The sequence below is a fragment of the Idiotropiscis lumnitzeri genome, chromosome 2, assembly GCF_059441095.1.
Source record: "Idiotropiscis lumnitzeri isolate Australia: NSW breed Sydney's pygmy pipehorse chromosome 2, RoL_Ilum_1.0, whole genome shotgun sequence".
Lineage (NCBI taxonomy): Eukaryota > Metazoa > Chordata > Actinopteri > Syngnathiformes > Syngnathidae > Idiotropiscis > Idiotropiscis lumnitzeri.
In genome coordinates this window covers 3,512,720-3,524,893 of record NC_142392.1, presented here as the reverse complement: position 1 = coordinate 3,524,893, position 12,174 = coordinate 3,512,720, and the positions used below count along the sequence as shown (strand labels likewise).

General features: G+C 46.0%; 1 protein-coding gene and 1 long non-coding RNA gene across 6 annotated transcripts in view; one reads left to right on the top strand and one right to left on the bottom strand.

The window, feature by feature from the left end:
- Nucleotides 1–393: 393 nt before the first annotated feature.
- LOC148341293 (actin nucleation-promoting factor WASL-like) lies at nt 394–10,573 on the bottom strand. 3 transcript variants are annotated; one of them, XM_088286479.1, is made up of 11 exons: nt 10,105–10,571; nt 7,075–7,209; nt 6,921–7,007; nt 6,694–6,790; nt 6,002–6,025; nt 4,645–4,825; nt 4,489–4,531; nt 3,540–3,693; nt 1,816–2,348; nt 1,629–1,737; nt 394–1,547 (listed from the first exon to the last, which is right to left on the bottom strand). In XM_088286479.1, exons 1-11 carry the CDS (start codon nt 10,204–10,206, stop codon nt 1,486–1,488), a joined length of 1,527 nt encoding a protein of 508 aa, XP_088142605.1. In that variant the 5' UTR covers nt 10,207–10,571; the 3' UTR covers nt 394–1,485. The 3 variants fall into 3 exon arrangements, with proteins under 3 accessions (XP_088142605.1, XP_088142614.1, XP_088142623.1); XM_088286488.1 differs by lacking the exon at nt 6,002–6,025 and having other exon boundaries at nt 10,105–10,573; XM_088286497.1 differs by lacking the exons at nt 6,002–6,025; nt 6,694–6,790; nt 6,921–7,007; nt 7,075–7,209; nt 10,105–10,571 and adding an exon at nt 4,926–5,989.
- LOC148341289 (uncharacterized) overlaps nt 9,633–12,174 on the top strand; it is a 38,713-nt gene continuing 36,171 nt past the window's right edge. For 2 of the 3 annotated variants that reach the window (XR_015840184.1, XR_015840187.1), the window contains exons 1-2: nt 9,633–9,863; nt 10,722–10,788. This is a non-coding gene — a long non-coding RNA (uncharacterized LOC148341289). Of the gene's footprint in view, nt 9,864–10,570; nt 10,600–10,721; nt 10,789–12,174 lie in introns of those variants that run through there. The other variant, XR_015840186.1, reaches the window with a different exon arrangement.

Here is a 12,174-nt window from a genome sequence, read left to right as displayed (position 1 = left end):
CAGTTATATCAATGCCCGTCATTTGCCTGTTAGCATAAAATCCAAGCAAACATTGCTAGTTTGTTAGCATTCGATTAAAAAGTAAAACGCTTAAAGATGTCCATCAGTTTTACTAAATATATAAAAGCAACTCAATCAACAATAGAATATTTATGTTGCTTTAAAATAAAGCGGAATCAATTACTTTAGACAGTAACGCATTAGCAGCTAGCATTGCTAGCTTTTAGCGTCTAAAAGGGCTACTATAGCGTCAAATTATTTCGCCAAATTTGAATGCATGTTCGCGTTGTGCGGAAAACTTACCACTGCCTGAAGTCTGCATATAAACAAGATGAATTCATATTCAATGTTATAATGCGCATTTTGTGTCTAATAAACGTAAGCATCAAGGTGTAAAACTAACAATGTCTTTATTCCTCAAATTTTACACAATCAACGACCCAATTTAACAAATATTGTCAAAACTCTGCTTGATATTGTATAATGAAAAGTAGAAAAAGATGAAAAAAAAAAAATTCGGTAGTGGAGACTGACAAACCCACTTGAATGTAGTGTCATTGTATTAATAGTTATAAAAAAAAAACCCCAAAAGCAAAAAAAAAAAAAAAAATGTCAAATTGGTGGAGATAACCATGGCATGACTGTCACAAAATATCACATAATCAAATAAAATGGAAGTGTCAGTTTACGTAACAGGAGTCGGCATCCGTTATCGAGACTGCGTTCGAAGCAAATGTACGCAGCACGATAATCGCTGCAATCCCATTCTGTCGCATTTCACAAAGCGCGTGCGTACGCGTTACGATATACACCTCAACATGTCCTGTTGACATGCAGCGAGTCTCCTCTTTCTGTGCAAAAAAAAAATATATATATATCAAGACTCACATCTGCAGCACATTTACAGAGGATAGCAGCTCAAGCTTTTTTTTTTTCTTTTCCAAAAATATGAGTTTGAAACTGGGATCATTAGAGTAAGCAAAAATAAGCCACAATTCGGGTATGAAAATAATTATTTTTCTCCCACCCCCCCCAACTGAAGACAAAAAGAAGGATTTGTGGCAACTCTTGCCTCCGATAACTGCCCGGAAGATCATTGATGTCAAAATTGCACGTTACTTTGGGAAGACGAGGACGAGCGCGAGTGACGAGGCGAAGGGAATGTGCGATGACAAAGTGACAGATGGTCTGACGAGCAGAAGAGAGACAGACGTCAGAGAAACAAAAACAACAGATATGAGAATGTCCGACAGATTAAATGAGGTATTGCACAGATGAATTAAAAAAAAAAAAAAAAAAAAGCATAAAGGCAACAAAAAAATATACAGCAAATTGATAGAAAATTTATATTTTTTGTGATTTGAAATTAAAGATTTTTTTTTTTTAAGTAAGAAAGGAACAATTTTTGTGTCATAACCATCCAAAAGTTTGGAAGCGAATAACGGGGAAAGAAAAACAAAAATGAAAGAAACAAAAAAAAAAAAACTAGTCTTCCCATTCATCCTCATCTTCAAAGTCTTCGTCATCTTCGTCATCGTCATCCTCATCTGGACGAGAAAATCAGACTTGAGTGAGGCAGGCAAGAACGGTGACTTAAGGAATTCGGGGAAATGTTAAAATTTTAGTACCTGAAGAATGAATGGCCTTGCTCCTCTTCTGCATGACCTCCATCAGCGCCCCCACGATGCCGGCCGAGGGGGCCAAGGAGGAAGGAGGTGAGTCGCTTGTTTCGTCCCTCTGAGGATGACAAAGCAGGATTCAAGTTCAGACGAATACCGATCGGTCGGACATTTAGAGTAATGGGAAGAAACTCACAGGTTTGAGTTGGATTCCTTGTCGGATTTGGTCGAGGAGCGCGTCTCGCCCGGTGTTGGACGCGGGGCGCTCCTTCTGCTCCACCTTCTTCAGCTGGGTGCCTTCGCGGATCTGACTCAGCAAAGCCGGCTTGCCGCCGGCGAGCGGCATGCTGCCGTCCACTATGTTGTTGGTGTCAAAGGACGGCGGTGGGGGTCCGGGAGGCGGCGGAGGAGGCGGCGGCGGCGGCGCGCCACCGAAGGAAGGAATGGAGGATGTGGGGGGCGGCGGCGGAGGAGGGGGCGGCCCCGATGCCGAGGCGTGGGCCGGCGGCGGGGGCGGGGGCAGGTAGCCTCGGCTGGGTGGGGGCGGCGGGGGGGCGGTCATGCCCGGCCGGGATGGAGGCGGCGGCGGAGGTGCGGAGACGGGGGCTCGGGAGGGCGGAGGAGGCGGCGGGGCGCCTCGCCCGCGGGCGGGAGGAGGGGGCGGCGGGGCCGAGCCGTGGTGAGGAGGAGGCGGAGGAGGGCCACCTCTGGATGGAGGGGGCGGGGGAGCTGGAGAGAGAAATTTGAGTCGATTTTTCTCAATTTAATCCATTTATTTTATAGGTGGGAATTTTCCCTAATTCACACGCTGACATCTGGATTTTGGCCTGTTTTACTGCCACATCCTTTCTTCACCTCCGCTTGGTGGTTACGAGCTAATTGAGGCATTTCCCATGACATTTTGCGTTCATTGATGACAGAAAATTGCCAACAGATGTCAACGTGCGAGTCAATTCTTCTTTGTCGAAACGTGCCTTGCCCTGTTAATTGCTGGCAACCAATCTAGGGTGTTCCCACGCCACGCCCAAACGGCAACTGCGAGAGGCTCCAGTTTGCCCGCGAACCCAACGAGGATGCTTTTTTTGGCCAGGTCCACGATCGTATCGTGTTCAATGTTATGCCGCTGAAGGGCAGCGTTCACTCATTGTGTTTCATTTTATTTTAGCTAACGTGTGACCGCCAAAAATAAATATATTTCGTTGCTGGAATCTGTGTGACTATTTCCGATGCCGTTGGAAGTGGCGCAATATCGTTAGCGCGCTAGCATGCGTGTTAGCAGGCAAATGGAGGCTATTTATTATTTTTTGTTAAGCATTATACTGTGTCTTAATATTGTTTTCTATATGTTTTTGCACAGTTCTCACGGTCCGCTCAACAGCAATAATTTCTTGCTTTAAAACAGAACATTGTGGTTTTGTAAATTCAACTGGAGGGGACGTGCAAAATGTTTGTTTTTTTTCAGGCTGATGGGAACCAGCAACCACTTCACAACTCCACAAAGCAGAACACTCAACCATTATTGCGTAATTGCACAGTTGGGTGAAAATTTGGGGATTTTGTCTGTTTGTGAAATAAACTGCTTCTTTGGATTTGCCTGCTTTTGCAATGACGTGACAAAAAAAAAATATCTGCCTCTTAGTAGCTTAACCCAGAAAACTAAACAAAACGCTCAATTCCCAAAATAATGGAGTTTGAACTCTTCAATTTTTGCCACGACATTTTCGGACAAATCCTGTGCTGCTAGTAGCGAACGTACGAGGTGTGTCACAGCAGACCATGCGTGGAAAACGTACCAAAGCACCTGGGAGGCCCTAAGGGTAAACCCACCACAGCGGTTACGTCGCCGTCTTAAAAGTGAACGCCAGCGTCAGTTGTCATTTTCAGCGCCACGCGCTGTGCGCCGACCGTCCCGTGGCCCACCTTGTCGTCGGAGCTCATTTTTGACCGCTTCCACGCCTCCCTTCTTCTCAATGAAGTCGTAGATGACCTTGGAGGTCTCTTTGTCCTTGAGCTGCGCCTCGGAGATGCCGCACATGTCGAAGAGGTTCTTCAGCTCGGGGTCCAGGTTATTCAACTGTGCGGACAAAACGGAACGGAACGGTCAGAATTGTGATATTGACCGTTTCAGAGGGTGATGCTATTTTCAGAAGCCTGTCTATGGCTTTTTGCATTGTGTGTTAGCATTAAGCTAGGTTATTCAGTTGGATTAAATACATGTAATACTCCCCCCCCCCTTTTTTTTTTTACATTTAATGGCAATAAACGGCTAAAATTAAGCAATTGGCTTTGTTTTAAACGACGCTCACTTTCAGCTGGGTGGTATGGAGTTCTCTGCCGCCCTCTAGTGCTCATGTTTGTAATTTACGGTGCAAATAAAAGCAAGGAGAGAATGCAGTTGAATTCACCTCAAAGTCCCTTCCATCACTCCGATTATTTAAACCAGAAAATGGTAACAGTTCATTTGAATGACGTCATCCATTCCAATTAATTTGAAGGCCATCGCCTGTCGGAAATGAAATCATTTCAATTCAGCTTGACCCGACGTAATCTCATACTAAGGATGTTTTTTTTTTTCTTTTTTTGGGAACAAGTCCAAGGATTATGCAAACACAGGTTGCCTTGCCTCACAAAATCTCCTTGTGTAACGACACTGACCACATGGCCGTGCGGCGAAGATTAATATTTGGGATCCGATGGTTCAGTTCAAAGATTTGTAAGTCTGAGTGACACGTAGGCAAACACGCCGCGGCTTGATTTAAAAGCGTCGCATGAATGTCACACACGCATCATGTCGATTCACACGCGGCTAAGTTATTAATTATTACGTGTTTTTTTTTTTTTCCAATTTCTTTAAAAAGCCATTACTTACATCAAAGCCTGTGTTTGGATCCCATCCCACATGGCCGATGTGCCTGTGCCAAAGCAGAGAGAGGCGTGAGTCAACAAAACCACAGGTGCCGCCTTTGCCGACACGGATTTCGGATGCGAGGCCGACAAGAAAACAAAATCAAGCCCGTTGACTCACTGGAAGTTGCTCGGCGTGCCGATGTCGGCCTTGGTCAGCCTCTTCTTCTTGCCTTTGCCCTTCTTCTCCTTCCTGAAGGTGGAGTGCATGATGTTGTTCATCTGAGAGTTGCTATGGAAACGGTGCCCCGTGCTGATCTCGGGGTTTTTGATGTCCACGGTGGCCATGGGCAGCGCAGGGCCTGTAAACAAACAGTTGAGAGGTGTCAAGATTTTCGCAAACAGATCACTCCTCCGCCCGATAGCTTGCCGGTCGATTTTGGACTTCGGCACCACGCATACCTTTCACGCTGTCACTACAAGGATTTTTGGGCGTTTTGCTCGGTAGAGGCGACGCCGAGCGACTGCGTCTCCTCCTCACCCTGTCCCAAATACCCCCGCTGCCTCTACCGCCGCACGCGCCCGCCCCGGCGTCCAGCAGCATGTCGCCGATAAAGCTGCGAGCTCGCACTTGGGCTGAGGGGGGCTCGGAGAGATTCGGGTACAATTCGTCCTGGGGGAGGACCAAGCAGTGCAAGGTGGACAAGCAGCCCGCCGGGCCCAATCCTCCACCCCCGGCTCCCGCTTTTACTTCTCCGCCTCTTTCGCAAGCGAGGTCTTCCGAGGGAGCCGACAGGAAGGTGGTGCAGAACATCATCGCTGCGAACGGGATCCGGGAGAAAACTTGCACCGGCTCCGGAGAGAGAACGTTTACTCAAGACGGGAGTGGGGAATGCTTTCTGGTGGACGCATCATATCCAGCTGAGGAACACCTCGGGAGGAAAGAGAATCTGCTTTCTCAAGTCAAGAGGACAGTTCTGTCTTGTCTTTAAAAAAAAAAAAAAAATGCCAAAAGACAGCCAAAGCACATCCGCGTCGGAAGCCAACTTGGATTTAGAAGTTAATGCCCTCGTCAGACATGTGGAAGAGTGGACTGGTGTCCGCACATCCTGCCAACAAGCTCTCCATCAGGGCAGCCGCGCACCCCCCCGCTGTTATTGTCCATCGACGCACATTTGGGCGCCTTTTCCAACCGAACCGCCCCCCACCCCGTTGCAGCGGGGCGCACCCTTTCAGATTATCACGCTCGGATTGGCTCGCCGTGTCGTTTCTCCGCCCACTCGCACTATTTTCCTCCCTCCTTTCCCGTCAAACCGCACACACGCGGCGCTCTAATCCCGGCATATTACTCAAGGATTTAGCGCTCGTTTTTTTTTTTTTTTATGTAACGCTTCACGCACGCCTAATCTCAGATTAAACCTGCGCTTATGAAAACGCGGCGAAGGTCAGGAGAACGTCAAGGGATGGAAAAGACGGAAATTACGGCGACTGGGACATACATTCTTGTATTTAGGAACAGGAAATGATGGGCAACGTACCATTCGGAGGCTCGCGTCTCTTCTCTGTGGACACAGACAAACGAAACGGTTACAACGTTGCGCTCAATGCCGCCGTGGCGAGAGGCGGACGGACAAAGAAAGGAGTTTGCGAAAGGCTCGGCGAAGCTGGGAGAGTTAGTGAGCGACATCACACATCTACATCCAATAGAACGCGTGTTGAAAAAGTCCAGAGAACCGGATGAAAAGGATTCCGCTGAGTTCTCCTGAGACCAGTGAGGAAAAAATTTTTAAAAAGCCTTGTGAGCAAAGAGTGCAAAGGCAGAAAGCTTGAAGAGGGAAGTGGAGGATCCGGTGGAGAGTTTAGAAGACGTAAGAGACAAACATCATTCATAAAACCTGAGCGATGAAGTTGTGCATTAAAAAATACACTTTATCGTCATGGTTTCATGAAAGATGTACTTGTTAAGGATTATTATTAAATCACCATTTTCAATTCATGACAGCTCTTGTTGCATTTGGTCTACAGTGCCCCCCTCAGGTCAGTGATGGCATTACATTTTCTTTTTCAACAGTAGCAGATTGAAGATGGTGACGACTGTGTCGTGTTTCGAGGAAAATGACTCGACGGCGCTATGTTGCCATTGACGGGCTGTTTTAAACCCAAGACAAAGAAACGCTGAGCGTGCCATTCGTGCACAGTGACGGCTGAGGCGCGATAAGGAAGTCCGTACCAGTTTTCCTTTGCCTTTTGCCCAAGAGTTCTGCCAGGTGACCTCGGAAACGCTTGGCCTCCTCCTCACTGGCAAAGTTCAGGCCCACTTGACTCGACTGAAGGTTCGGAGCGCAGAGACATTGGAACGAGCACAAAAACATTCTCATTTCAAATCATGCATAGCTGATTGTAAAATTAGTGATAATTTTTTGCGAAAGGGAGAAGAAAAAAAAAAATTCAACTCACATCTCCAGCAAATGAGATAAAAAAAGGCCTGGAGGGATTTATGCTAAAGTTGTTGTACAGCTCCTGTTCAAACAACATCTTGCCGTCCTGTGACAAAACGACATGTTAAGATTTCACATGTGGGAGGACACGCGACCGCGTCGCCCGCGGATACCTTGATGTCAAAAACTCGGATGAAGTAGGAACGCTGCGGGTTGTCCTTGATCAGGCAGGCCACGCCGCAACATCTCTTGGTCCAGGTACCGTTCCGGTCCGCCAAGAACACCTGGACCACTGCCGAGGATAACGACTAGGACGTAGAGGGGGAGGGAGGGACACGGCCACAGAGTCAACTGAAAGTGCGGATGCAGTGAAGAGACAAGAAAAAAAAATCTGGACCATTTTAGTCCAACTTTTAAGTTTAGTGACGTTTAATAACCCTTAAGAGAGCAATTCTTTGCAAATTTCCCCATTGTGGGACTAGTAAAGGCCAACTTGATCTTTATCTTCTCAAAAGTGTCATATGAGGGCTCCCTCTAGTGGTAAGCAATAGAATCTCTCATTTAAATTCAATGTTAAAAGCAGTTTGAACTTTTATTTTTTAGTCAAGTACTGTACAATTGGGTAGTATTTAACTTAACTTAAATATTTTATACGAACTTTCAAAATATTTATTATTCAAGCTTTTTTTCTGAAAAAGAAGCGCAGTGTTAATTTTTGGTGGTACTTGATGTAAAAAGCATAATCAAAGAAATTATTCCCTCTTTAAAAGAATAAGACGCATCAAAGCACAGACGAGCGGCGCACACTTCCAGACACCGATCAGGCTCCGTGTTGCTTTTACAGGTTGCCGCGGGGGGGGGTTCAGCTTCCCAGCTATTAACGCGCAGATAAAAGCATCGGGGATCTAAACGCATGCTGAGCCGCCGGCCTATTTTCGTTGTAATTCCGAACATGTTTTCGCGTTCGAATTTGGGCGAAACATCTCGAAGCCGGGAGGAGTCACCATCCACGGATCCTCAGGTGTCGTTTTTTATCTTGTGAGAAGTACAAACATCGATTCCCGTTTTTGCTCAAATATTGACACAAGTGACAAGTGCTGCTCGGGACATCATTTCTTGCCAAACAACGGAGCTAAATGCAGTGGGCGTAAAAAGAAAGCTATATTAAGGTCTTTTTCATGACGTCAGCGCTGAAGAGCCCGAGGTTTCATCTGGCCGTGGAGTGCTGATAGTTCCTGACAGGGTCAAAGACGACAGGAAGCGCAGCTCCGCGCGTTCGCTGCGCTTATTTGTGCTCAAACCATCAACGGACATTTTTTTTTTTCATTTCGGTCCTCTTCCAGTACAAGGAGACAGGAAAGCTTGACCTCATTTGTGCAGGAGGGAGAAATAGATAATAGCTGCCGTTAAAATTAGATTTCTTTTTTTTTTAATAGAAGCAGGAAGAAGATAAATGGGGCGATATTGAGTGGAATCATGTTCCACTCGTCCAACACAAATCACCAAAGGGGGTCTGACCACGGGACTTCCTGTCGGATGGGAATTGCTGATCAGGCAGTCTGCGCGCACACACACACACACACACACACACACACACACACAGCATGGATTGGACCCCTGCCACTTTTTTCCTGCTGATGGTGAAAAGCGAGGGAATACCAATGAGCATCTCTACAAGTGCATGAGTCAAAGCAGTCGTGAAATACTGTTCCTCTTTTTTTCTTTTTAATATTGCAATGACTAAGCAATAAAACCACGCTTGACCCATTTTGCACAGTCAACCAGGAATACAAATCAAGACAGCCATTAAATCACTGCCAGCCAATGTACTTTTGTTAGGACACAATACTCCCAATTCGCCCGTCTCATGCCGAGTGACAAAATCGGCGGCAAAGGGCGCCGGAGGAATGTCGTCGCCGCATTTCTGAGCGGGCCTACGTCAACCTGCGGCACACCCCACTAAACCTGTGTGCTCACGCGAAAAGGAGAAGACAAAACGAGCAGTGTGAGCTCAGCACAGACACGTCTGTCAAGAGTCACGAGGCGCGAAATGAAACGCGGGTAGCTCGCCGCTGTCAGGTGAGCAACCCAAAAATATAAAACCCGCTTCCCAAATTATTGTGCACTTGACTTTCAATGAACACTATGAGGAAACAATCCGACGTGAGGGCATGTGAAAGTCAGAGCATAACACAAGAACTGTTACAAAACAATGTGGCTGATATGCCATGGCACCTATTAATATAATTATATTTTTTTTAAGTGGTAAATGAATTTCCTAATACTTTGATACTCCATACCAGTCATTTTAAACCACTGCGCTGTGAGAAATTATCCAATTCAAGAAATTATTTTTAATTTATTACAAATAAGATATATTTCGGTCATTTATCCATGCCATAAATGTACAGCAACACATGCAGCTTTTCTGCATCCTAACTGCTCGAAGTTTGCAAGACTGGTCATGTGGTATCAATGTCATGGTATCGGGGCACCTATATCGATACTTTTAAGTGGTGGGAGAACTGGATAAATAATGGAGAGAAATTAAGTCATATAATAGTTCAGACGAGAGTGATTTGTTTTATTCTAATTTTAGAATCGTGACATTTCACCACAATTAGACTGGTAGAGCAGGATTTCACATTATGACTATAAAAGTGTCGGGGGGGGAGAGAGAGAAGGTCCCGATCAGTTCTCACTAGTCAGCGCTGTCCCCTGCCAAGCCTTGTCGGCACATTCCTACAGTGGACACACTTCCCGAAAACAACCCAGGTTCGGCTGACGTTATGTAATAGCGGAACACAAAACATAAAAAAATAAAATCAAACGCCTCCTTTTATAAGCTGTTGATTGATTTAGCAGCTAACTGACGACGAGGCTAACGCCAGTCACGCCACGGCGGCTCCGTTGCGGCGGAGCTTCGGTGCTAAGACACAGCGCAACATTTCCGCGACTTCAGGTGTGTCAAGCGTCAACCTCGAGGCCCCGAAAATCGGATTCCGACTCCGTGTCGCTCGACAGCGAGCGTCCCGAACGAGGTTCGACGTCTCCGCTCGCCCCCCCATGCCGCCTCGGCTGTCAAAACAAACCAACCCTCCTCAGTCCAATCGGAAACGGGAGAAAAAAAAAAGCTCACTTCAAACGACCGTCGTTAAACAGGAAGACAAGTTATCAAACGCGAAAGACTGACGTAAACTTACGATGCATTTCCTGCCAAGGTGGTTAAAAAGGTAGTCATTCTCTTGAGGCGTCAGTAGTATGGAACCGACATTTGTTTGCCGTTGCGGATGAAGTCCACTCATTGTGAACCAAACGATAACGTTTACTCTAAGAAGGTAAACGGAGTCCGGAAAGATCCATAAACAATCCCCGGGTCATCCGTGGCCTTCCTCCGTCCGATCGCCCCCCTCCTCCTCGCTTCCTTGAGTCAGACTCAAGTCACTTTCACGCGATAATTGTACGGCTGTGATGCCACAAGTGTTGAAGAACAAGACGCCAGATCCGGATTCTGTGCGGGAAAGGGGCAAGAAACAGAGCGGAAAACGAAAAAAGTTTCCTGGGAAGTCCGGCTGCCTTAGCGCCCGCAGCCAGTTCCATCCAACATGGCAGTGTCAGGACGAGTCCATTCTTGAGGAATGAGGGGGGGGGGGTTACGTCTTCCTACGCTTGCGTCCCACGGACTCCGAAATTAACCAGTAAGACATAAAAACACACTTTAACAACGTAACCTCGTGATTAAATATGATTACATCACACTTGAAGCTCGGTAGCTTTATGCTTGTTCAGAAAATAACTTCTCTCGCGATTTCCTCCACAGGTGTGGTACGGTCCTGTCCGCCCCTGGCTTTTATGACAGGAATGTGTGCAGTGCAGAATGGGAGGAGGTAAGACACAAGGTGCATGTTGCCAGCATAATAATGTGAGCTACTTGCAGGATTTTATCTGAAATTAATGCAAATCTAAAAGTATTACAATGATCTATCTTAGATAATATTGTGCTGCTTAATTCAGATTGAAAAGAGGGTCTGCAGCTTTATGGGAACAGGAAGAATTTATTCTCCCGGGGTTTGAATCTTAATTTTCTCCCTGCTTTATGAATGCTGCTAGGATGAGTCATCACAATGCACTAAATATGGTCCACAATACATTGAAGTAAAATTAAGACTGCTCCAGTTACTGTAGGTAGCCTCTGGGTGGTGAGGACGTACATGAATACATTTGTTGTCATGGTCTCGCATCATCCCCTCGATATTATATTTGTATCATCTTCCCCTTTTTAACAAGGCATATTATTCCCCACAAGTGAATATTGCTTAATATCCATTTGCAAGTGTACATCTAGGTCTGCATGACTCATACTTATTTCAACAGAAAGCCTGAGGATGTTTTTGCAACATGCTCCGTCAGGCTCATCAATGGGTGTTACGCGGCAGGGCGGCGTAGTGGAAATTAAAAAAAAAAAAGAAAATATACTCCAGATGTTTTTTTTTCTTTGCCGCATGCTTTATTTGTGGTACTTGTAAGACGCAGTTTGTGCTTTTGTATTCCTAAACGCGTGGCCCAGTGTCCCGTTTCAAGTGGCTTTCTCGTCCAATGTGGGCCCTTGGGGGGCGGGTAGTGACTGCTCCATATCTGGCGACATTTTTGCGTACAAATTCTTGTCATATCGTGCCTTGGCTGGTGAATGACAGCCTTCTGAATGAACTTTGAATTGCATTCAGGTTTTTAGCACTTAGGATGTTGTCAGAAGCAGGGTAATGCACAAAAGTCTACACACCCTTTGTTCAAAATGCTGTTTTTTTTTTCATGATATAAAACCCCCTCTTTTGACTGGGATGGGATTAATACAGGGGTGTGTAGACTTTTTATATCCACTTTAAGTCTGTTTTATTTTGGTTTCTACATTTTTCTCAACAAATCTGTACTTGCACGTGGTCTTTGGTCAACCGAATTTCACTGCAACGCACGAAATGCTTGACCAACGAGAAAAACCAGACTGACAAGTGAAGTGGAGAAACAAAACCCAGGAAATGCTGCATTGCTGCACCTGGTTTGATTTTTTTCCGATAGCCACACCGAAAGAACATAAGTGGCTTAACTTCCCTTTTCATGTGTGGAAGGGAGTTTTGAATGATCTGCTGGCGCCCGCTTTCAGGTAAATTCTGCAGTTGCGAGTAGCAAATGTCACGTGAAACACTCGGCGTATTGGAAACTATCTCAGTGACAGCCAATGTCACTTGATATGCAAATGACCAGGCCGTCATGTAAGA